Source organism: Chiloscyllium plagiosum, chromosome 10 (genome assembly GCF_004010195.1).
Source record: "Chiloscyllium plagiosum isolate BGI_BamShark_2017 chromosome 10, ASM401019v2, whole genome shotgun sequence".
NCBI lineage: Eukaryota > Metazoa > Chordata > Chondrichthyes > Orectolobiformes > Hemiscylliidae > Chiloscyllium > Chiloscyllium plagiosum.
In genome coordinates this window covers 12,069,965-12,095,911 of record NC_057719.1, presented here as the reverse complement: position 1 = coordinate 12,095,911, position 25,947 = coordinate 12,069,965, and the positions used below count along the sequence as shown (strand labels likewise).

General features: G+C 40.7%; 1 protein-coding gene across 2 annotated transcripts in view; it reads left to right on the top strand.

The window, feature by feature from the left end:
* ak7b (adenylate kinase 7b) overlaps positions 1-25,947 on the top strand; it is an 81,127-nt gene that overhangs the window by 23,185 nt on the left and 31,995 nt on the right. The window contains exons 6-8 of one of the 2 annotated variants that reach the window (XM_043697055.1): positions 6,266-6,349; positions 15,592-15,680; positions 25,072-25,162. In XM_043697055.1, coding sequence (XP_043552990.1) covers positions 6,266-6,349; positions 15,592-15,680; positions 25,072-25,162 — 264 coding nt within the window. The remainder of the gene's footprint in view (positions 1-6,265; positions 6,350-15,591; positions 15,681-25,071; positions 25,163-25,947) is intronic. The other variant, XM_043697056.1, reaches the window with a different exon arrangement.

Here is a 25,947-nt window from a genome sequence, read left to right as displayed (position 1 = left end):
ACTGAGGTCAGGCTCACTGGTCTATAGTTCCCTGGCTTGTCCTTACCATCCTTCTTAAACAGTGGCACCACGTTTGCCAACCTCCAGTCTTCCAGCATCTCACCTGTGACTATCAATGATACAAATATCTCAGCAAGAGGCCCAGCAATCATTTCTCTAGCTTCCCACCTGATCAGATCTTGGGGATTTATCCACCTTTAACCGTTTCAAGACATCCAGCTCTTCCTCCTCTGTAATCTGGACATTTTGCAAGATGTCACCATCTATTTCCCTACAGTCTATATCTTCCATATCCTTTTCCATAGTAAATACTGATGCAAAATATTCATTTTGTATCTCCACCATTTTCTGTGGCTCCACACATTTGGATGGGTATATGAATGGGAAGGGTTTGGAGGGATATGGGCCAGGTGCTGGCAGGTGGGTCTAGATTGGGTTAGGATATCTGGTCGGCATGGACGGGTTGGACCGAAGGGTCTGTTTCCATGCTGTACATCTCTGTGACTCTATGACTAGTTAGAAATATAAAGACAGATGGTAAGAATTTCTCTAACTATTTAAAGAAGAAAGGAGTTAACTAAGTGAGCATTGGTGCTCTCGGAATGAGACTGGATAATTAATAATGGAAAATAAGAAATTAGTAGCTGAAACTGAATAGGTATTTTGACTCAGGCCTCACTATATAGAATAATGTTTACACTCCAATGGTGCTGACACCATTCAACTCCTTGCGTGCTCCCAACAGCAGATTTAACTCTAAAACTTCTTATAATCATTCTACACTTTTAAACTTAAATTATGTCTCTGCTTAAGTCTTTTTACAACCTCTGATCTGTACATCCTTGCTTACTATGATCTGCTTGTCCTGCCCACAAACAAAGTTTTTCCCTGTAATACAGAACACGTAACAGTAAATCAATCAATCAATTAATACACAATTGTACAAATACTAAAGTTTCTAGATTAGATCCTTGGACAAGGTAAAGGAAAACTGCCACACCTATACAACCATGCATGACATGAGTTGGCAACATTATGAGAGGGAAAATTATACCATCATGCATATATATTACTTGATAACATTGGTAGATACATTGATACATTGGTTTTAATTTTCTAAAACACCCTTGATTCAGATTGGAAAATGAGACAGAAACCTGGAAGTTACAGGCCAGTTAGATTAAATCTGTAATAAAGGAAATATTAGAAGCTGATATTAAAGAAGCTACAGCAGATCACTTAAATAAGTTCAAAGTAATCAGGCAGAGTCAACAAGGTTTTATGAAAGGGCAATCTATTGGAGTTATTTGAAGAGGTAATTCATGCCGTGAATAAAGAGAAACATTGGAAGTAGAGTACTTACATTTCCAGAAGGCATTTTTATGGGACGTCAGTCAAAGGTCACTGTGATAAGTAAAAGCTCATGTGTAGGGGTAGTGTATTGGCATGGCTTGAAACATTGGCTGGCTAACAGAAGGCAGAGAGTAAGCATAATGATCTTTCTCAGATTAATAAAATGCAACAAATAGTGTGCTATAGGGATCTCAACTATTTGCAATCTATGCAAATGATTTAGAAAAAAGGACAGAAGATATGGTGTCCAAATTCACTGATGACACAAAGAAAGGTGGGATAGTCAGTTTTGCAGAGGACATAAGATGGTTACCAAAGAGATTGCAGTGCTTTGAGATGCAGAGGGTTCTGGGTATCTTCATACATCAATCAGAAAAGGTTTGTATGCAAGTAAAAGCAAGTATTTAGGAAAGCTAATAGATTATTTTCATTTATCATGAGGGGAGTTGAATACAAAAGTAGAGAGGAAATGCTTCAAGTATACAGGACTCTGGAGACCCCATCTAGAGTATTGTGTACATTATTGGTCACTTATAAAGAAGGATGTTAATGCAATGGAGGCAGTTCAGAGAAGGTTTACAAGATTAATACCTGTAATGGGGGTGGGGAGTGAGGGTTGTGTTCTGTCCTACGAGGAAAAGCTGGAGAGGATTGGCTTATACCTGCTGGAATTTAGAAGAGTAAGAGGTGACTTGATTGAAACATAGAAGATCTTGAGGGGTCTTGACAGGGTGGATGTGAAAAGAATGTGTCCACGTATGGGAATAGGATGTGCCCACTGAACATGGGTTCAGTATTTAATAATCATGGATCACCCATTTAAAACAGAGAGAAGGTGGCTTGTTTTCTCTCTTGGGGTATAGGGTTTCATGAATCTTTGAAACTCTCTCCCTGAAAAGCTGGTGGAAGCAGTGTATTTTTGAATATCTTTAGAACAGAATTACGTACATTCTTGCTAAGCAAGGAGATGAAAGATTATCAGGGGTATTTAGAAATGCAAATCTGCTGCTACAATCCAATCAGCCATAATCTTATTGAATAGTGGAGTGAGAAAGAGAGACCTGATGGCCTTCGTCCTGCATCTAATTCATATAGAATCATAGAGTCACACAGGAAATCTGAACCTCCAAAAATATACCTGGACCTACAGCAGTCCCATGTTCCTTCACTAGATCCATAGCCTTGAATGTTATGACACTTCAAGTGTTCATCCAAGTACTTTTTAAAAGTTGTGAGGTTACTCACCTCAACTATACTGCCAGGCAGTTCATTCCATATCCCCTCTGTGAAATAACTCCACAGAGGCCAGTATCCCATCATTAAGTCATCCATTGTTTACACATAGAAAATCCTTGACTCTGGTGCAGTCTCGTCAGAACCAGGTCTCAGACTGTCAGGATGTTTGACACTTCTGTTTTTAATCTGTTTGGCCAGGGATCCCCCTGATTGGACCAACTAAATAGTCCTAATCAGGGAACTCATATTCTGTGAAGTCGACATGGCTGACCTCATTACAATCACTAAACTTGAGGTGAAAATTCTTTCCCTCAAAGTCCCTCTAAACCTCCTGCCTTTCACTTTAAAATTGTATCCCCTTGTTCTTGATCTTTCAATTAATAGCTACTTTCTATTTACCCCCATACTTCTCGTAATCATGTATATCCATATCTTGTGTATCCATATCCCTGAACCTTCACTTATCCGAGTTTATCTGCTTCTCTTCATACCTGAAATGTTCCATTTAAATGCAATGTGAGTCTCCTCTGCACCCCTTCCAGTGCAATCATATCCTTCCTATAGTGTGTGTAGTTGCATCCTTTTCATTATATCCATCAAATCACGAGTGACTCAAACAAGTTCTATGTCAACTAGCTTTTAATTTTTTTAATCAACATTGACAAACTTTATTTTCAGAGGATGTAAGAGAAAATTACAGTGAATCATATTGAAGAATGTTGTTTCTGCTTTTAATACATTCTTTCACATTACATCAGCCTTTTGTTGTCAAGAAAGAAGTGAAATACATTAAGAATGACTTCATTGTTTAGCATTGATATGTAATGTTTTTTACAGGGAAGTTTATCAGCTTGTTCCCTGAGCACACAGTTGGCATTGTGCTTCAGCGTGGTGCTATAGAATCCAACATAAAAATTTTCCAAAATAAAAATGAGTAGTTTGATGATGGACAGTTGATCCACAATGTCAAGTTTCTCCCCAGCAAGCAATTGAGGCTAGGATCAATTGGAAACTTAAAAATCTGAGATTCATGTGTTTTTATTCAGGGTATTAATGGTTAGGAAACCAGGGGAGATAAGTAGAAATTAAAATGGAGTTCATTAGTCTAATTAACTTTTCTGTTACTATATCCTTAATGTGGCTAGTAAGAACATCAAGTTATCATATAGATCCTTTCTAATGATCATGAAAATTAATATAAAGAGTATAAATATGGAACAAGGCAACATTATTCTTTTTGATGGGGGAAGTGATTGTGGAACAATGTCCGTGCTTGGGATTTCCCTGTATGGTTAAAAGAACTCAGCTACTCCAGTGCCAACTGGAGGTCAAATCCTGAAGGAGGGAAAAATTACAAAGAGAGTATATTGGCATTCACAGCAAGATGGAAATGGTGGTTGAATGAGAAAGGATGAAACAGGACAGGAGTGACAAGAGTGTGAGGATAGGACTTGGTTGCCATTGCAAGCATTCGATTGGAGCTTGAGGGTAAACAGTGTCAGTTGAAAAGTGTGGTGTTGGAAAAGCACAGCAGGTCAGGCAGCATCCGAGGAAGAGGAGAGTCAATGTTTTGGGCATAAGCCCTTCATCAGGAAGTTAAGGGGTTGGGAAGTGGGCTGACAGAGCAGGAGTGGGGGAATGGGGCTGGGGGAAAGATAGCTGGGAAAACGATAGGTAGATGCAGGTGGGGGTTGATGGTAATAGGTCGGAGTGGAGGGTGGAGTGGATGGGTGGGAAGGAAGATGGACAGTTGGGACAGTTCAAGAGTGCAGTGCCGATTTGGAGGGTTGGATCTGGGATGAGGTGGAGGAAGAGGAGATGAGGAAACTGGTGAAATCAATGTTGATGCCATGTGGTTGAAGGGTCCCAAAGTGGAAGATGAGGCATTCTTCCTCCTGGCGTCGGGTGGCTAGCATTTGGCGGTAGAGGAAGCCCAAGAATTGCATGTCGTCGGCAGATTGGGAGGGGAAGTTGAAGTGGTCGGCCATAGGGAGGTGGGGTTGTTTGGTGCGTATGCCCCAGAGAGTTCTCTGAAACACTCTGCAAGTTTGTGTCCTGTCTCCTCAATGTACAAGAGACCATATTGAAAGCACTGGACACAATAAATGAGGTGTTTGGATGTGCAGGAAAATCTCTACTGGATGTGGAAGGATCCTTTGGAGCTTTGGATGCAGGTGACGGGGGGAGGTGTGGACACAGGTTTTACACCTCTTGTGGCAAGGGAAGGTGCCAGGAGTGAAGGGTAGATTGTTGGGCGTGTGGACCTCTTGGGGTGGCAAGGGAAGGTGCTGGGAGTAGAGGGTAGGTTGGTGGGGGTGTAGACCTAACTAGGGAGTCATGGAGGGAATGGTCTTTGCGGATTGCAGATAGGGGTGAAGAGGGAATGACAAGAAACCTTATTGAAACAAAAGATTCTTAAAGGACTTCACAGGGAAGATGCAGAAAGGTTCTTTCCCCTTGAGGAAGAGTCTAGGACCAAAGGGCATAATTTCAGAATACGGGGTCGCACATTTACGACAGTAATGGGTGGTGGGGTCTGACTGAAGGCGGCAGAAATGGCGGAGAAAGATTTGCTATTTCTGGGGATTGGTAGGGTAGAAGGTGAGGACCAGTGAGGTTCTATCCTTGTTGCAATTGGAGGGGTGGGGTTCAAGGGCAGACACGCGGGAAGTGGAGGAGATGCACTGGAGGGCATTGGTGACCATGTGGGAGGGGAAATTGCGGTTCTTGAAACAGGAAGTCATATGGGATGTTTTGGAATGGAATTGTTCTTCCTGGAAACAGATACAGTGGAGGAGGAGGAATTGGGAGTAAGGGATAGCGTTTTTACAGGAGCAGGAGTAGGAGGAGGTATAGTCCAGGTTACTGTGGGAGTTGGTGAGTTTGAAGTAAATGTCCGTGTAGAGTCGGTTACTGGAACTGAAGATGGAGAGGTCCAGGAAGAGGAGAAAGGTGTCCGAAATGGTCCAGGTGAACTTGAGGTCAGGGTGGAAGGTGTTTGTGAAACCTCAACAGTGCGAGGCCCATCAAAAAATTGCACCGTATACATGATTGGTACATTATATTTTAAGTTGATCTTGATGCTGTCTGTAAAAGGTTTGAAATTTATTTAGTTTGGTATTTGTTACCATTTTTTTCAGCTAAAGGTTGTTAGTAAAGTTACCACAGACATAGGAACAGAAATAGACTATTCAGTCATTGAGTCTACTCCACCATTCAATGAGATCATGGATGACCTGATAATCCACAACTCTGCTTTCCTGCCTTTTCTCCATAACCCTGATTCCCTTGCTGATTAAAAAAAACTAGGCCAACCTTGCATATGCTTAATGAGTCAGCTTCTGTGGCCCTCTGTGAAAAAAAATTCCACAGACTCACAACCATCTGAGAGTTGAAATTGCTCCCCATTACTGTTGCAAAAATGTGCGACCCCCTATTCTGAAATTATGCCCTTTGGTCCTAGACTCTCCCTCAAGGGGAAAGAACATTTCTGCATCTTCCCTGTCAAGTCCTTTAAGAATCTTTTGTTTCAATAAGGTTTCTTGTCATTCTTCCATGTGGTCAATGATTGTAAAAGTCTGTTTTATATAGTAATATATAATTTCATTAATGAATGACTATCAATGGTGCATTGATTTGATTGTGAAGAAAATATTTTCTATATCTTTTATTTTAGAAGAAGCGCAGATTTACTACATTTGTTGTTGCTTCTGGGCTTGTTTATGGAATGGAAGAAAGTGTTTTTCACTACTTTTTTAAGGTAATGTTTTACTATTTCATGACACTTGTGAGTACATAGAGACTTTAACTTGACCTGCAGTATAGAAACACAGAAACTAGGCGCAATAGTAGACCATTTATCCATTCAAGCCTGCACTCCCATTCAGTATGATCAGGGTGATCCTCAATCTCAATGCTATATTCCCAATTTCGCCCAATACCCCTTGATGCCTTTAAAATCTGAAAAATTAACTATTTGTTTCTTGAATATACACAATGACATGACCTCCACAGCTTTCTGTGGTAGAAAATTCCACAGGTTCACTACCCTTCAAGTGAAGAAACCTTTCCATATCTCAGTCCTAAATGGATAGGATCTCTACAGTGTGGAAACACGCCCTTCAGCCCAGCAGGTCCACACCAACCCTCTGAAGAGTAACCTACCAGACCCATTCCTCTACTTTTACCCTGACTAATGCACCTAACCTACACATCCATGAACACTGTGGGACAATTTAGCTTGACCAGTTCACCTAACCTGCACATCTTTGGATTGTGGGAGGAAACCCATGCAGACATAGGGAGAACATACAAATTCCACACAGACAGCCACCCAAGGCTGGAATCGAACCCAGTTCCCTAGTGCTGTGAAGTAGCAGTGCTAACTACTGAGCCACCGTGCCACCCTGTTGCATATCCTGTATCCCCAACTAGAAGAAACATCCTCCCTGCATCTAGTCCATTCAGCTCTGTAAGAATTTTATGTTTTAATCAGATCTGCTTTCATCCTTCTAAATTCAAATGAAAACACGCCGAGTCCAACCAATCTCGGACAGTTCTTCTATTACAGGTATCAGCCTAGTGCACTTTTAATGCATTCTGTTTATGGCAAATATATCCTTTCTTAGTCAGGGAGACCGAAACTGTATGCAATTTGCCAGATATAGTTTCATCAAGGCCCTATTTAATTGCAGTGAAACATCTTTACTTCTGAATGCAAATCCTCTTGCAATTACAGCCAAGATACAATTTGCCTTCCTAATTGCTTGTTGCACTTGTCTGTCTACTTTAATTAGAGACAAAAAAAACTGCAGATACTGGAATCCAAAGTAGACAGGCAGGAGGCTGGAAGAACACAGCAAGCCAGGCAGCAAGAGGAGGTACAGAAGTCAACATTTCAGGTGTCCTGAAGAAGGGTTACACTCGAAACGTCGACTTCTGTACCTCCTGATGCTGCATGGCTTGCTGTGTTCTTCCAGCCTTCTAACTGTCTATGTTAATTGACTGGTATAGAAAAACCATTAGATCCCTTTGTATATTCACATTTCTCAATTTCTCAATTTAATTAATTTCTTTGTTTGTTTTTCACTCTGAAGTGTATAACTTCACATTTATCTACAATGTGCTGCTTCTGCCATGAATTTTTCCATTCACTCAACTTGCCTAAATCACCCTGAAGCCTCCTTGTACCCTCCTCACAACTCAAAATCTCACCCAGTTTTTGAAACTTGGAAATGTTCTATTTGGTGGCCTCAATCCAGGTCATTTGCATACATCATTAATAGATGGGGCCCAAACACTGGTCGTTGTGGTACCCGATTAGGCACTGTCTACTACCCATTTATTCTCACTCTCTATTTCCTGTCTGTCAACCAATTCTCAATACATACCAATATATTACCCATTAACTTCTTAGGAAGGACCTTATTAAAAGCATTCTGAAAATCAAAATATATCCTGGTTACATTTTGAAAAACCTCCAGTGGATTTATTAAGCATTTCATAAATATTTCATAAATCCATGTTGGCTTTGTCCAATCTCATTACTACTTTCCAAATGTTCTGTTATCATGTCTTTCATAATAGATCTAGAATTGACTTTAGCAATATTTTTCTTTCCACATATTCATAGAAGATTTTGCAATCTGTTTCTATGATCCCTGCAATTTTACCATGTTATTCTATTTTCAGCTTCTTGATCAAACATTTTGTTCTCTTTTGTGAAAGTCTAAAATATTCCTAAACCTCTGGCTTGTTACTTTGTTCTGGCAATTTTATATATCTTTGTATCTGATAATATCCCTGATTTAATTTGGATGCGAGCATAAGAGCTACAGTTAGTAAGTTTGCAGATGACACCAAAATTGGAGATGAAGTGGACAGTGAAGAGGGTTACTTCAGATTACAACAGGATCTGGACCAGATGGGCCAGTGGGCTGAGAAGTGGCAGATGGAGTTTAATTCAGATAAATGCGAGGTTGTACAGGACATTGGTTAGGCCACTGTTGGAATATTGCATGCAATTCTGGTCTCCTTCCTATCGGAAAGATGTTGTAAAACTTGAAAGGATTCAGAAAAGATTTACAAAGATGTTGCCAGGTTTGGAGGATCTGAGCTACAGGGAGGGGCTGAACAGGCTGGGACTGTTTTCCCTGGAGCGTCGGCGATTGAGGGCTGACCTTATAGAGGTTTACAAAATTATGAGGGGCATGGATAGGATAAATAGACAAAGTCTTTTTCCTGGGGTCGGGGAGTCCAGAACTAGAGGGCATAGGTTTAGGGTGAGGGGGGAAAGATATAAAAGAGACTGAAGGGGCAACTTTTTCATGCAGAGGGTGGTACATGTATGGAATGAGCTGCCAGAGGATGTGGTGGAGGCTGGTACAATTACAACATTTAAGAGGCATTTGGATGGGTATATGAATAGGAAGGGTTTGGAGGGATATGGGCCGGGTGCTGGCAGGTGGGACTAGATTGGATTGGGATATCTGGTCGGCATGAACGGGTTGGACCGAAGGGTCTGTTTCCGTGCTGTACATCTCTATGGCTCTATGACTATAAGTAATAGTTGAATCCTCTTTCCTTTTTTTATTTTTGTGTTAGTTGGGAATAAATAATTTCTGTAATTTATGCACACATTCTTTAAATATGAACCATAACATCAGTTCTCTATGTACAGAAGTGTATAGAAGGTTGATGTAAGCAAAATTTGCCTAGCAACACCTGGTCATTGACACACAGTTTGGGCTCCATCAGTTACAGACAATTTCTGACCTCAGTAACGTCTTGGTCCAAATATGGACAAAAGAGTTAAATTCAAGAGATGCAATGAGAGTGACTGCCTTTCACATCAGTAAGCCCTAGCAAAACTGAAGTCCCACGGGAACCAAAGGGAAAAGTCTGTACAGGCTGCATTAATATTTAGTACAAAAGAAGCTGGTTGGGTTGTTTGTATTTTGTGCAGCTTTTTTTTAATGAAGAACAGTTGAAACAGAGGTACCAAGTGGTTTGCTCAAAGCCAATAGAGGAAATATCTTACGAGGCATTGGGGATTTTTTTTATAATTTGGAATAATAAAAGCCTGAATGGGTAGAGTCAAACTCCCATAGAACCAGATGTTTATTTTTAGCTTTCTGTAGTTGCTGGGGTATTGAAGGAAGTTGCGTGTGGGAGCTCTTATTCCTCTCTCTGTTAAGTCATAGTTGAGTTCATCTTTCCTTTTTTATTTTTGGTTCATGTGGGGTACTCTTCCTGCTGCCAGAATTGCATGTGAGGCAATCTATTTTACCAAATTTATCCTTTGCCAAGGCTATGTTTATGGATATTATTATATTGGAACAGTTAATTAGTAGTAATTAAGTATCTATTATTTTGTTAAGCATGTCAATAGTTCCAGTTAAACCAATTTTATATTTTATTTTGTCTATAGTGTAGAGGTATAGTGTGTTTTGCTTAAAATCGATAGTTTGACCAATCAAATTGAATCTGGAATGCAACACCTTACCTTTAACATAAGAATAAAGTTAGGATCTAGATTCTCTTCTTAATATATTTTGAGGGGGTTTGGACTGGTCCATAACAGTTACAAGACATTATTGTAGGAGCTGCTCAGGGTAGTGTATTGGGCCTAATCATCTTCCTATTTATTTTATGTTTGCAGGGGTGTGGGCCAGTGTTTGTTCCCCAATCCTAATTGGGCTTGAATTGGTGACTGTGTAGGGCATTTCAGAGGATAATGAAGAGTCAATCATATTATTCAGGTTCTGGTTCACCAGATAAAGACAGCATATTTCCTTTCCAAAAGAACATTACTGCACCAGATGGATTATCATTCCAGTTGATAATGGTTACATGTTCATCAGCCTGTCTTTGATTCCAGGTTTTTTGAAAATTAAACTTCACTGTTTGCCACAATGGGATTTGAAATTTGATTTGATTTGATTTATTGTAGTCACATGTGCCTATTTTGCAAGCAGTACAGGCAGATCAACGCAAACAAGGACATATAGATCATAGGCTGCTTAGGCAGAGCAAGGCACACAAATTACACTGCACAGAAGTTGCAAAAAGCAACATAAGCAAGATCAACATTACTTGAAGTTAGAGAGGTCCATTTAGCAGTCTACCTGGGGCTCTAGATTATCAATCTAATGACATTATCACTAAGCCACAGCCTCACCTGCTTTGCTTCAACTGTGACCATCTCTCTATCATTAGGACAGAATTAGGAATGTTCGCTACTGATTGCAGAATATTTAACAACATTGACAATTCATCGGATACTGAAACAGTCTTTGTGCACATGCAGCAAGACTTGGACAACATTCATAGAAATATAGAAAATAGGAGCAAGTGTAGGCCATTCCATTCTCGAGTCTGCTCCACCACTAAATATGATCATGGCTGATTATCCAACTTAATACACTGTTCCTACTTTCTCTCCATATCCCTTTTCCCCTTTAGTTCTATTTCATATAGTTCTGCTAGAATTTTATAAATTTCTATAATAACCCCTGATTCTTCCAAACTCCAACTAATATAGTCCTAACTGATCCAATGTCTCTTCATACGTCAGTCCTGCCACTCCTGGAATCAATCTGATAATCCCTACATAACCAGAACATTATTCTTCAAATAAGGAGACCAAAATTGGACACAATACCTCTGGTGTGGTCTCATTACACACCTGCAGAGGTGCAGCAAGACATCCCCATTCCTGCACTCAAATCCACTCACTATTCAAGTTTGAGCTGATAAGTAGCAAGTAATATTAATGTAGTGGAAGTGTTAGGAATTGTCATCTGCAACAAAAGAGAATCTTACCATGTACCCTTTATATTCAATAACATTGCCATCAGTGAATCCCCACCAACAAAGCAGCTCATTTGATTGACACTGGATACACCATATTAAATATCCATTTCTTCCTCCATCAATGAACAGTGCCAGCTTTGGCAAGAAGTGCTACAGGAATTCACAAAGATTCCTTCAACAGCACCTTCCAAACCCTTCACCTCTATCATTTAAAAAGACAAGAGCAGCAGGAGCTTGGGGACCTCACCAGCAAATTCCATTGAAAGTGACACAACTTCCTGACTTACTCCTTTGCTGTCACTAGATCAGACTTCTGGAACTCTCTCTCTAATAGTACTGTGTTCCAGATGGATTGCAGCTGTTTTAAAATATAGTTCACCACCACATCCTGAATGATATTATGGAATGGGTAACAAATGCTGGCTTACCCATTAATGCCCACATCCTATGACATTTTTTTTAAAGTTATGCAATTTTATTTTCCAGGAGCAAGTTGTTTTACTTCAGATATTTTCTTGAAAAGAAACATAAATTGGCAGTGCTTCGAGGAAAGATCATATTCTTCTGAAATAAAAGCAAAATACTGCAGATGTTGGAAACCTGAAGCAAACACAGAGAATGCTGAAGAAACTCAACTGGTCTGGCAGCATCTGTGGAAAGAGAGAATACCAGTTCATGTTTCAAATCCCATATGACTCTTCTTACAACTGAAAGGTGTTGAAAATGGGTTTTTAAAAATATACTTTTAAAAAGACAAAGTAAGCTTTGTCAAAAGTATTTTAAAATTCCACAGAAAGAGCCAAACCTGTTGGCCTTCTGCAGCATTCTCTATGTTCTGTATTCTGCTGAAACCTTCAATCAAATCTTTGTTAACTCATAACTTGATTATACCATTGAACTCTTAGCTGGTCTCACCTTCCATAAATGTGGTCATTTAAAACTTTATTGCCCTTATCTTTATTCACACTAAATCTCATCCAAGTACTATTCCTAAGCTTGCTAAACTGTGTTGGCATAAATCAAATAGTGCCTTGATTTTAAAATTCTGATTCTTGTTTTCAAAGCATACTATAGTTTTGCCATTCCCATCCCTGTAATCTTATCAAGCCTCACAGTTCTCCTATTTGTACTATTAAATGGAGGCAAGTTTCAAATTTGGGAGAGTTGTCTCACAGACTAATTAAGTAATGGCCTGATATAGTCATACTCAGAATAATGTCCTGGACAACATCACCACCCTTGGGTATGTCCTGTCCAAAAAGCAAGATGTGATGCTGCATGGTGGTATACAGCCAGGAGGGAGTTGCCATAGGATTTCTCAACATTCCATGAAGATTCAAGATTCCATGAAGTCTCATGGCATCAGATTAAACAAGAATGAGAAATTCTCCTGCTGATTACTGCTCTGCTCAACTAATAAATTAGCAATCCTCCATGGTAAACTCCACTTGGAGTCGATCTTCTCCAAAGATGCTTTGTTGATCAGAGTTTTGAGTACAGGAGTTGGGAGGTCATGTTGTGGCTGTACTGGACATTGGTTAGAATATTGTTGGAATATTGCGTGCAAATCTGGTCTCCTTCCTATCGGACAGATGTTGTGAAACTTGAAAGGGTTCAGAAAAGATTAACAAGGATGTTGCCAGGGTTGGAGGATTTGAGCTACAGGGAGAGGCTGAACAGGCTGGAGCTGTTTTCCCTGGAGTGTCGGAGGCTGAGGGGTGACCTTATAGAGGTTTACAAAATTGAGGGGCATGGATAGGATAAATAGATAAAGTCTTTTCCCTGGGGTGGGGAAATCCAGAACTAAAGGGCATAGATTTAGGGTGAGGGGGGAAAGATATAAAAGAGACCTAAGGGGCAATGTTTTCAAGCAGACGGTGGTACGTGTATGAGCTGCCAGAGGAAGTGGTGGAGGCTAGTACAAATGCAACATTTAAAAGCCATTTGGATGGGTATATGAATAGGAAAGGTTTGGAGGGATATGGGCCGGGTGCTGGCAAGTGGACTAGATTGGGTTGGGATATCCGGTCAGCATGGACAGGTTGGATCGAAGGGTCTGTTTCCGTGCTGTACATCTCTAGGACTCTATACTCTATGCAGAATGTACTCTCGTATGGGGATTTTAGCATCCATCACTAAGATTGGCTCAGTAGCATCACTACAAACTGACCTGGTTGACTCTTAAAGGACATAGCTGCTGGATTGGATCTAGGGCAAATGGTGAAGGAACCAACCAAACGAAAAAACATATTGGACCTCATCCCACCAATCTGCCTGCTGCAAATGCTTCTCTCAATGACAATTTTAGTAGGAGTGACCACTGCAAAGTTCTTATGGAGACACAGTCCCTTCTTCAGACTGAGGATACCCTCCATCATGTTGTGAGGCACTACCATTGTGCAAAGTGGAATAGGATTTGAACAGATCTAACAACTCAACACTGGCATCAGAGTCAAGAGTGTGGTGCTGGAAAAGCACAGCAGGTCAGATAGCATCCAAGGAGCTGATCTCCAGCATCTGCATTCCTCACTTTTTCCGGCCATTGGCATCAGCAGACTTGTGCTCCAATATAATCTGCAACCTCATGGCTGGTGTATCGCATATTACCATAAAGCCAAGGGATCAACACCAGTTCAATGAAAAGTGCAGGATGCCATGCCAGGATTAACATTAGGCACACCTAAACACGCGGTTAAGTCACAACACTGGAATACGTGCATGTCAAATGACATAAACAGCGGGTGATCAACAATTCTAAGGGCCATGCAATTCCACAACTCGTAGTCAGACCTCAGTTCATCCAGTTGTGAATTGGATAATTAAACAACAAGGATGGGGGAGTCCAATACATCAATGAAAAATATATGGCTGAAGCATCTGCAACAATCTTCAGCCAGAAATGCAAAGTGGACAATCCATTTCAGCCTTCTTTGGTGGTCCTCAGCATCACATACCAGTCTTCAGTCAATTTGATTCACTCCATGTAATATCAAAAATAGCTGAAGGTACAGGATATTGCAAAGTCAGTGGACCTTGAAATATTCCAGCGAATTTACTGACTTGTGCTCCAGAACTTGTCACCCCCATTTGTATTACCATCACTGAAATCCCACTATCCACAATTTAAATGGTTACAATTAAAAAGAAACAGAACTGGACTAGCCATGTAAATAGTGTGGCTACAGCAGAAGTTCAGAGGCTATGAATTCTACAACTTAATTCCTGACTTCTCAGAACTTGTCCATATTCTAAAGGCACAAGTCCAGAGTGCGATGGAATACTTTCCTCTTGCTTGGATGAGTGCAATTCAAAAAGCTCGTTACCATCCAGGACAAAGCAGCCTACTTGACTGGCACCACATCCTCAAATATTCAGTGCCTCCACCACAGACGCACAGTAGCAACAGTGTACCATGTGCAAGATGCACCACAGCAATTGACCAAACATCCTTATACAGCACCATGACTACCAGCATTTAGAAGGACAAGGGCAACAGAAACAGATGAAGACCACTACCTGCAGGTTCCCTACTAAGCCATGAACCATCCAAGTTTGGAAATACATCATCATTTTCATTGTTACAGGATCAGATTCACTCCCTAACAGCATTGGATTGCAGTAGTTCAAGAAGGCAGTTCACTACCACCCACCAGCACACTCATCCTTTCTACTAAGGATGGGCCCATATTCCAAGAATGGGCAAACAAAAAAATGTACTCATCTACTTCTGGCCTCTGAGCAGCTCTGATTTAATTAGTCCACAACTGGTGACCATGCCTTCAGCTGCCTGGACCCTGAACTCTGGAATTTACACCCCTAACTTCTGTGTCATTATCCCTCTCATTTCTTTTTAAAAAATTCTCCTTAAATGCCACCTCTTTGACCAGGTTTGTCTATTTTTGTGACCTCAGTTTTGGGATATTTTATTTTGTTAAAGGCTCATCCTTGCTAATGAAATCCATTTTATCTTTTTGTGATTGGGACTACATTATCTGATGGTTTTTAAAAAAAAAGTCATGTTTTTCCGAACTTTACTTACACTGAATCTGTCAAAAATAGATTCGACTTTGGTCTGATCTTACTGATGATTTTATGTTAATTGCAATTAATTCTCGTAAAATTTGCAGGCTTCAAATAGAATGCACTTGTGTAATGCTGGATTTGTGCAAATTTTCTTTCTGTATTTAGGAAGCCTGGCTTGGGCTGAATCCAGCAATACCATGCTTTGGAGAAGGAAAAAATGTTGTTCCAACCATTCATGTCAAAGATTTAGCTGGGTAAGTGTAGACAGAAGAAAATGGAGCAGACAATATCAATGGTGCAGTGCTCGTGCTGAATTAAGCCATAGAAATATAGTTTGTCAAACTGCCTCAAGTATAGAATTCTGTTGCATATTGCAATTCTACTATTATTATTATAATTATAGATAATCTGCCTTGTAGATGTTCACTGGTCTTTTAAGGTAATTAGATCTCTGAGGAACTAGTTGTGACTTGTACTATATTGTCCTCAGCCTAAGCTGAAAGCTATACTTTATATTGTCAGTTTCTTCAAAGGTGTAATATTCATCAACATTATATGGATATGATTAATAAATGGATCTGGATTCCTCATAGGGCTATTGCGGTTGAGGTTGGTCCTGTTTAAATGCACGGCTTGCTTGTACTTTCTCTTTGGTTTTATTCCATTATATTAGTACAGCCTGAAATGGAAGGACAAACAAACATTTCCTTGACAATTTTCTTTTCTGCAGAATGTACTGGCCTCTTGTTGGATTCCTGTATTAGGTCTAAATGCTGTTCAAAAGAAAAAGCAGGACTTGTGTTCATGTAATAACTTTCATGAAACACGGATGCGACTTTATAGTCAATGAAATACTGTTAAAATGTAACTACTGCTAAAATGTCATAATAAACTTTCATATAGGAAGTTTTCACACCAGTAATGTGATGACAGTAACCTGATAATCTATGTGATGTTGATTGAGGGATACATCATGGGTAAATCCCCTACTGTTCTTTTTAGTTCAGCTGAAAAGTAGATGAGCTTCAGTTTGCTCTTTAACAAAGGTTGGTAACTCAAACAGTGCAGCAGTCTCTCATTATTGCACTGAGGATCCTGCTTCATTTTCATATTCGATGTAAAAGAAATGTAATCCCTTGGCCTTTGCAGCTTTGTTCTGTCTGTCTCATTGCTACCACCCAAAGACTGACCTCTACAGAAGGATAAATGGTAAAATCCATCATGGGCTCAGTGCTAAATTTCCAATTGTGTACAAAGTTAAAAATCAGACAACACCAGGTTATAGCTGAAAATGTGTTGCTGGAAAAGTGCAGCAGGTCAGGCAGCATCCAGGGAACAGGAGAATCGACGTTTCGGGCATAAGCCCTTCTTCCTGAAGAAGGGCTTATGCCCGAAACGTCGATTCTCCTGTTCCCTGGATGCTGCCTGACCTGCTGCGCTTTTACAGCAACACATTTCCAGCTCTGATCTCCAGCATCTGCAGACCTCACTTTCTCCTCAACCCTTTTTTTAAACCAACTATTGGTCCCTGTTATCAGCTTTTCTTCCTTCCCGGCTCACTATTATTCTTCCCTTTGTCTGCCTAACTGCTGTTGTATCTCTCTGGACCTCATCTGAAAGAGTACTTAATATGCTGGACATGAGCCATGCATACTTGCAGTTGTGGTTGGATGAGGATTTCCAGAAATATGATACAATATAAGGGTTTGTACCAATATACAAGATTGCCATTTGGGGTATCATCAGCCTGTGTAACTTTTCAGTGGGCAATGGAGAACATTTTACAAGGTCTACGCCAGGTCACTATTGTCTAGTTCACGTGCTAATAACAGGGAAAATCAATAAGAAGCACTAAGAAAACTTGGACATAGTCCTTAGATATTTCTCCTATATTCTCCTTTGGGTGGCATGGTGGCTCAGTGGTTAGCACTGCTGCCTCACAGTACCAGGGTCCCAGGTTCAATTCCAGCCTCGGGCGACTGTCTGTGTGGAGTTTGCACATTCTCCCCATGTCAGCATGGGTTTCCTCTGGGTTCTCTGGTTTCCTCCCACAGTCCAAAGCTGAGCGGGTTAGGTGAATTGGCCAAGCTAAATTGCACATAGTGTTAGGTACATTGGTCAGAGGGAAATGGGTCTGGTTGGGTTGCTCTTCGGAGGGTCGGTGTGGACTTTTGGGCCGAAGGGTCTGTTTCCACACTGTAGGGAATCTAATCAAATCTAATCCAGACAGTAGAAGAGAAAAATCTTGTTCCAGACATACAAAATGACCTACTTGGGCTACAGAATTGACAAGACTGGATTACACCTGTTGGAGGATAAAGTGAGGATGATCAAAGGTGTCCCGACTCTGTACGGGAGCTTAGGTCTTCCATTGGGCAGGTGAATTATTACAGAAAGTTCATATACACTCTGGCCTCCATCGTGGAATCTTTTCATCAACTCTTAAAAAATGAGTCAGCCTTGAAAATGGTTGCTTAGCCAAGCCATAGATTTCAGGGAAGTGAAGAAACAGCCATCATCTACTAAGCCTCTAAGCACACCATGATCCCAAGCAAGATCTGGTATTGACATGTGATGCCTCCCCACACAGCATCAGGGTAGTATTAGCTCACAGTAGCCCAATGGAAAGGAACACCCAAGGGCGTATACATCCAGCAGTTCGGCTAATGCAGATCATAAAAACACCCACATAGAGTAAGAATGTTTGGTGGTCATATTTGGAGTCAGGAAGTTCCACCAATACCTTTACAGATGTAAATGTAATAATAGCGAACCATAAACCCCTGCTAGGTCTACTTAAAGAGGATAGGGCAGTGCCGTTTATAGCATCAGGCCAAATTCAGTGGTGGGCTCTAATACTAAGTGCGTATAATTGTAAGTTGGGAGTTAATGTAGCAAATGGGGCTGTATTGAGCTACCTCCCACTGGCAGATACACTGCTGATGGTAAAGCCATCGGAAGAGTCTTAATGGTTTTTAATTTTCTGGACACACTTCCAGTCACAGCTGACAACATCAGACTTTGGATGCAGAAATATCCTGTCCTGGCAAAATTGAAACAGCTGGTGGTAATAGGGGCAACCAAAGAGCCATTACAACTAGAAGTTTTCGACCCGGAGTGACCAGAATACAGTAGAGGATGGCATATTAATATAAGGAGGAAGTGTGATTGCCTGAGTGAAGGTTACCGCCAGATATTGGCTGAACACCAGGGTCATCAGAGGTTTTCAAAATGCAGATGTTGCCAAGAAGATATCCCTAGTGGCTGCACTGGTGTGGCAATGCCCAGAGTGCCAACAAGAAAAAACATTACCATCAACAGCTCCCCCACATTGGCAAGAATGGCCGGGTAAACCTTAGATGGTTATATGTCGACTATGCATGTCCTTTAATGGGCTCAATGTTCTTAGTCATTGTGGATGAGCACTCAGAGTGGCTGTATGTGCATAGCGTTCATTTGTCAAACATGGGGGACAACGATAGAAAAACTGCATGCATCTTTTGCAATACATGGGCTCCCAGAAGTGTTGGTTACAGATAACAGACCGTCGTTTACCTGCAGGGAATTTTGAGTATTTCCTAAATTCAAATGTCATTCAACATTTAAAGATAGCTCCATTCCATCCATCATCCAAAGTACTCCCTCATCCAATTTGGCAGAAAGTACAGTCCAAACTTTGAAGGCAGGCTGATAAAAACAGCCTACAACTTCACTAGACACAAAACTGTTCCAGTTCCAATTTGATTACAGGGCAACCCCCCGTCAACTACAGGGATAGCTCCGACAGTGTTACTAATAAGGAGAAGACTCTGCACCAGGTTAAATCTGATCTTCCTGGACCTAGCTGGAGAAGGTAAAATGGCATCAGGAATACCAATTCCAGACAGACGACTCTAAAAAAAAGAGAACAAGAGTATCAAATGTTCTGTTCCCTCTGAGAACTGGCTCTGAGGGAGCTGGATCTGTGATAAGGACTCTCCGTGTCAAAATAAAGAGTGACTTGGCGACGGGATATCGGCCAATGTGGAGTTATTTCATGAAGTTATTGTTCAATATAAAATTTCATTTATGGGTGTAGGTTTGCTCGCTGAGCTGGAAGGTTTGTTTTCAGATGTTTCACCACCATACCAGGTAATATCTTCAGTGAGCCTCCGGATGAAGCACTGGTAGTGTAGCCCGCTTTCTATTTATATGTTTGGGTTTCCTTGGGTTGGTGATGTCATTTCCTGTGGCGACGTTATTTCAATAGACAATAGGTGCAGGAATAGGCCATTCTGCCCTTCGAGCCAGCACCACCATTCATTATGATCATGGCTGATCATCCTCAATCAGTATCCTGTTCCTTCCCTATCCCCATAACCCCTGATTCCACTATCCTTAAGACCTCTATCCAACTCTTTCTTGAAAGTGTCCAGAGACTTGGCTTCCACAGCCTTCTGGGGCAGTGCATTCCATACACCCTCCACTCTCTGGGTGAAGAGGTTTCTCCTCAACTCTGTTCTAAGTGGCCTAACCCTTATTTTTAAACTGTGTCCTCTGGTTCAGGATACACCCATCAGCGGAAACATGCTTCCTGCCTCCAGAGTGTCCAATCCTTTAATAATCTTGTACGTCTCAATCAGATCCCCTCTCAGCCTTCTAAACTCAAGCGTATACAAGTCCAGTTGCTCCAATCTTTCCCCGTAAGATAGTCCCGCCATTCCAGGAATTGACCTCGTGAACCTACGCTGCACTCCCTCAATAGCCAGAATGTCTTTCGTCAAATTTGGAGACCAAAACTGCGCACAATATTCCAGGTGCGGTCTCACCAGGGCCCTGTACAGCTGCAGAAGGACCTCTTTGCTTCTATACTCAATTCCTCTTGTAATGAAGGCCAGCGTGCTATTAGCTTTCTTCACTGCCTACTGTACCTGCATGCTTGCTTTCATTGACTGATGTACAAGAACACCTAGATCTCGTTGTACTGCCCCTTTACCTAACTTGACTCCATTTAGGTAGTAATCTGCTTTCCTGTTCTTGCCACCAAAGTGGATAACCACACATTTATCCACATAAAACTGCATCTGCATTGCATCCGTCCACTCACCTAGCCTGTCCAGGTCACCCTGTATTCTCCTAACATCCTCTTCAGATTTCACCCTGCCACCCAGCTTTGTGTCATCAGCAAATTTGCTAATATTACTTTTAATACCTTCATCCATATCATTAATGTACATTGAAAAAAGCTGCAGTCCCAGCACTGATCCCTGCGGCACACCACTGGTCACCGCCTGCCATTCCGAAAGGAAGCCGTTTATTACTACTCTTTGTTTCCTGTCAGCCAACTAATTTTCAATCCATGTCAGTATTTTGCCCCTTATTCCATGTGCCCTAATTTTGCTCAGTAACCTCCTATGTGGGACTTTATCAAAGGCTTTCTGAAAATCCAGGTATACTACATCCACTGGATCTTCCTTGTCCATCTTCAGAGTTACATCCTCAAAAAATTCCAGAAGATTAGTCAAGCATGATTTCCCCTTCATAAATCCATGCTGACTCTGACCTATCCTGTTACTGCTATCCAGATGTGTCATAATTTTGTCCTTTGTAATTGACTCCAGCATTTTTCCCACCACTGAGGTCAGACTAACTGGTCTATAATTCTCTGTTTTCTCTCTCCCTCCTTTCTTAAAAAGTGGGACATCAATAGCCGCCCTCAAATCTGCAGGAACTGATCCTGAATCTATAGAACATTGGAAAATGATCACCAATGCATCCACGATTTCTAGAGCCACCTCCTTCAGTACCCTGGGATGCAAACCATCAGGTCCTGCGGACTTATCAGCCTTCAGACCTAACAGTCTCTCCAACACCATTTCCTGCCTAATATAAATTCCCTTCAGTTCAAGTCCTTCAGCCACTATTACATCTGAGAAATTGATCGTGTCTTCCCCAGTGAAGACAGATCTAAAGTACCAATTCAACTCTTCTGCCATTTCTTTGTTCCCTGTAATAAATGCACCCGTTCCTGTCTTCAAGGGCCCAATTTTAGTCTTAACCATTTTTTTTCTTCTCACATACCTAAAAAAGCCTTTACTATCCTTCTTTATATTTTTGGCCACTTTACCTTCGTACCTTATTTTTTCTTTGCATATTTCCTTTTTAGTTATCCTCTGTTGTTCTTTAAAAGCTTCCCAGTCCTCCGATTTTCCATTCATCTTTGCTATGGTATACATTTCCTATGGTAATGTCATTTCCTGTTCTTTTTCTCAGGGAGTGGCAAATGGGATCCAAGTCAATGTGTTTGTTGATAGAATTCAGGTTGGAATGCTACTAGGAATTCTCATGCGTGTTTCTGTTTGGCTTGTCCTCGGAAGGATATGTTGTCTCACTCAAAGTGGTGTCCTTCCTCATCCATGTGTAAGGATACTAGTGAGAGTGGGTCATGTCTTTTTGTGGCTAGTTGATGTTCATGTATCCTGGTGGCTAGTTTTCTGCCTGTTTGTCCAATGTAGTGTTTGTTACAGTTCTTGCAAGGTATTTTGTAAATAACATTAATTTTGCTCGTTGTCTGTATAGGGTCTTTCAAGTTCATTAGCTGCTGTTTTAGTGTATTGGTGGGTCTATAGGCTACCATGATGCCAAGGAGTCTGAGTAGTCTGGCAGTCATTTCTGAGATGTCTTTGATGTAGGGGAGAGTGGCTAGGGCTTCTGGACGTGCTTTGTCTGCTTTTTTGGGTTTGTTGCTGAGAAATCAGCGGACTGTGTTCATTGGGTACCCGTTCTTTTTGAATACACTGTATAGGTGGTTTTCCTCTGCTCTGCGTAGTTCCTCTGTGCTGCAGTGTGTAGTGACTCATTGAAATAATGTTCTAATGTAACTTTGTTTGTGGATGTTGGGATGATTGCTTCTGTGGTTCAATATTTGGTTTGTATGTGTTGTTTTCTTGTAGACGCTTGTTGAAGTTCCCTATTGGCTGTTCACACTACTGCGAAATGACATTTTGTTGATGTTTTGCTCCCCTTAGTGAATTTTATACCAGTAAGGGTATTATTGATGGTCTTGAAGGTTTCATCTAATTTGTTCCGTTTAATGATGACAAAGGTATCATCCATGTAGCGGACCCAAAGTTTGGGTTGGATGGTTTGTACAGCCGTTTGTTCGAGTCTCTGCATTACTGCCTCTGCTAAGAGCCCTGATATTGGAGATCTCATGGTTCCATTGGTTTGTCTGTAAGTTTTGTTGTTGAAGGTGAAGTGTGTGGTAAGACATAGGTCTACTAGCTTGACGATACTGTCCTTGCTGATGCAGTTGGTGGTGTTTGGTGTTTGGTGTATGTGGTGTTTGGTGTATGTGTCTTTGGTTCCCCTAATAATGTGATCAGTGTTTCCTTGGCCAGGTTGATGTTGATGGATGTGAACAGGGCTGTTACGTCAAAGGAGACCATTATTTCATCCTCTTCTATCTTGGCGTCTTTGAAGGTCTTGAGGAATTCTTGGATGGAGTGAATGGAGTGGAATGAGTCTTCTACTAAGTGTTTTACTCTTTGGTGTAGCTCCTTGGTCAGTCTGTAAGTTGGTGTTCCAGGTAGCAAGACTATGGGTCTGAGGGAGGCTCCTGGTTTGTGAATTTTGGGTAACTCATAGAAGCGTGGTGTGTTGGATCCATCTGGTTTCATTTTTTGGAAGTCGGTCTTATTTATTTCTCTAGATTTCTGTCTTTGATCCCATTTACCACCTCCTGAGAAAAAGACCAGGAAAGAACATCACCATAGGAAATGGTGTCACCATAGGAAATGATATCACCAATCCAAGGAAACCCAAACATATCAATAGAAAGCGGGCTACACCACCAATGCTTAATCTGGAGGCTCACTGAAGATGTTACCTAGTATAGTGACGAAACGGCTGAAAACACACCTTCCAGCTCAGCAAGCAAACCTACATTCAGAACCTCAAACTGAGCTAAAACTCTTCTCAAAAAAAGTTTTGTTTATTTTAAATGTATTGAATCTTGGAGTATGTCAAATGGATGATGCACTAATGCCCACTTAGCACACTGATTTAAAGTGAATTTCTTTCCTATCCTTACAGCAGAGCTCACTGGACAGTAATCAGGAATGATACTTTGATGAATTTTGCCCTTGCTGAATTGAGTATAGTGTCAATTGTGGCTCTCTGCCATTCTCTAAAACTGAGGTGAACCAACTGAACTCTTGAAAAGAGCTTGAATCTGGGATCTTCCTCATTTGAATGACTCAGATATTTGATAAAGTTGCTGACCATTAAGGAAAGCCTCTCACACTTACTTTCTGCTCCAAGGGCTTAATTGTCATGGACTCGAAGAGTCATAGAGCCATACAGCATGGAAACAATCTCCTCAGTCCAACCAGTCCATGCTGACCATGTTCCCAACTAAATTAGTCTCACCTGCCTGTATATGGGCCATATCCTTCTAAATCTTTCATATTCATGTCCTTATGTCTTTAAACATTGTAACCGTACCTGCATCCATCAGTTTCTCTGACAGTTCATTCCATATACTAACCAGTCTCTGTGTAAATAAAAATGCCCCTCATGTCCTTTTTAAATCTTTCTCCTCTCATTTTAAAATACACCCCATGGTTTTGAACTACCCCACCCTAGGGTGTTGAGATAAAAAGTATATTGTGGAATTCGAATACTTTTCCTGAGCAAAGTTCTATCTTTTGGTTCTCCTTGTCTTCTATTGTTTCAGTTGCACCAATATTTATGTCTGTACTGATACATGTACAGTTGTTTTTAGAACCAAAGAACAAAATGTATAAAAGTAAATGTACTTGTTGAAAGCAAGCATTGACTTCATCACAACCACTGCAATCTGTAGATCAATTGGCAGCACACTCAGCTCTGAATTAGAGGGCACTCCAGGACATCAGCATAAAAATGAAGGTTAATAGACTAGTGAAAAAAATGAAGGACTACTTAATTGTAGTAGGGGGTTTACTTTTACGTTGAGAGGAGACAGATTTAAAAAGGACATGAGGGGCAACCTTTTTCACATAGAGAGTGGTTAGTGTATGAAATGAACTGTCAGGGAAAGTGGTGGATGCAGGTATAATTACAACATTTAAAAGACGTAAGTACTTTATTAGGTGAGTCATTAAGCTCTTGGATCATCTGACAGATGGCTATAAAAGACCCCATGGCACTATTTTGAAATGAGAATTCCCAAAGCAATAACCAATATATGTCCCTCAAACATTGTTACTTTTTTTTCTTTTTATTACTCAGCAATCACAACTATTTTCCTTTAATTTCAATAGCAAACAAAGAGGTGAGAATAAACAGATTTTTATAATAAGCAGAAATGTTACAAGGAGTGACTCCTCACTCCCAGTCAGGAGCTGATCTCAGAAATTGTGCAGATCAGAGGATAGGCATACAGCTGTACTATTTCCTACTCTTGCAATCCTACCTTAGTGGATCCTCCCATAGGGATAAGAGAAACACTCCCTCATTTAAACTTGCTGAAATATCGGATGAATTTGGATTGATTATTTTTGCCTGTTAAACTATCTCAAATTTCCAAGTTGTTTGGAAATGGAGTACGTGTGGTTATTTCAGTGTGGGTGATTTTTGGACCAATGAGTTTATGAGTGACCTGTTTTTGGCCTTATCTTACAGAGTTATACAAAACATATTAGAACGAAGACCAAAAACAAACTACATTCTTGCAATGGATGACTCAAAGCACAAGATGAAAGAAATAATCAAGGTAAAGACTTAGAGATTGTTCCTGAAATAAAGGCATTTATGTGTCTTTCACTTCCACCTGCTATCTCAAAGTGCTTCACAGCCAATAACATACTTTTTAATTATAGACACTGTTATAATCTAAGAAGCTAAGTTTTAAACTGTTCTAATGTGATAAAGTGTATAAATTCTAATTGTGCATTTATACTTTGAATAAAATATTATTTAACTTGTCTTAACTTAATTTTGACTTGTGAAGAATACGTTACCGATATTCCCCTCCTCCATTTTTATGAAACTCTGGTTGCAGTTCCATTCACTTATGGATCTCGGAACTGTCTTTTGGTTGATCCATTGAGCCAAACGGAGTCATAGTCAAGTTGGCTACCCTCAGCGCTGACTAGAAATTCCTGTCAGCACAGGAATGGTGCTCTTAAACTTTTACATAATTGATAATAATTGGGTTCAGTTGACTGCTCGCCACTTTATGGCAGTTAGTCCGACCAAAGGAAATTCACATAAAATAGCTTAGGTGGGATTGAATACCAAACCAGCATGGAAGCCAGTAGTGGAAAATTACACGTTCGCCCACTTCCAATTTGCTTGTCCTTCAGCTGATTTGCTGGGCATCATTGTGTTGAAGTGTTTCGCAAGAGTGTTAAAGTTACTACAGAAATTTTCAAAGAAAAAGAGTTCTCACGGTTTCCTGGTCAATAATGCACCCAACCAATAGCACAGAAAGGAGAAAGTGAGGACTGCAGATGTTGGAGATCAGAGTAAAGAGTGTGGTGCTTGAAAAGCATAACA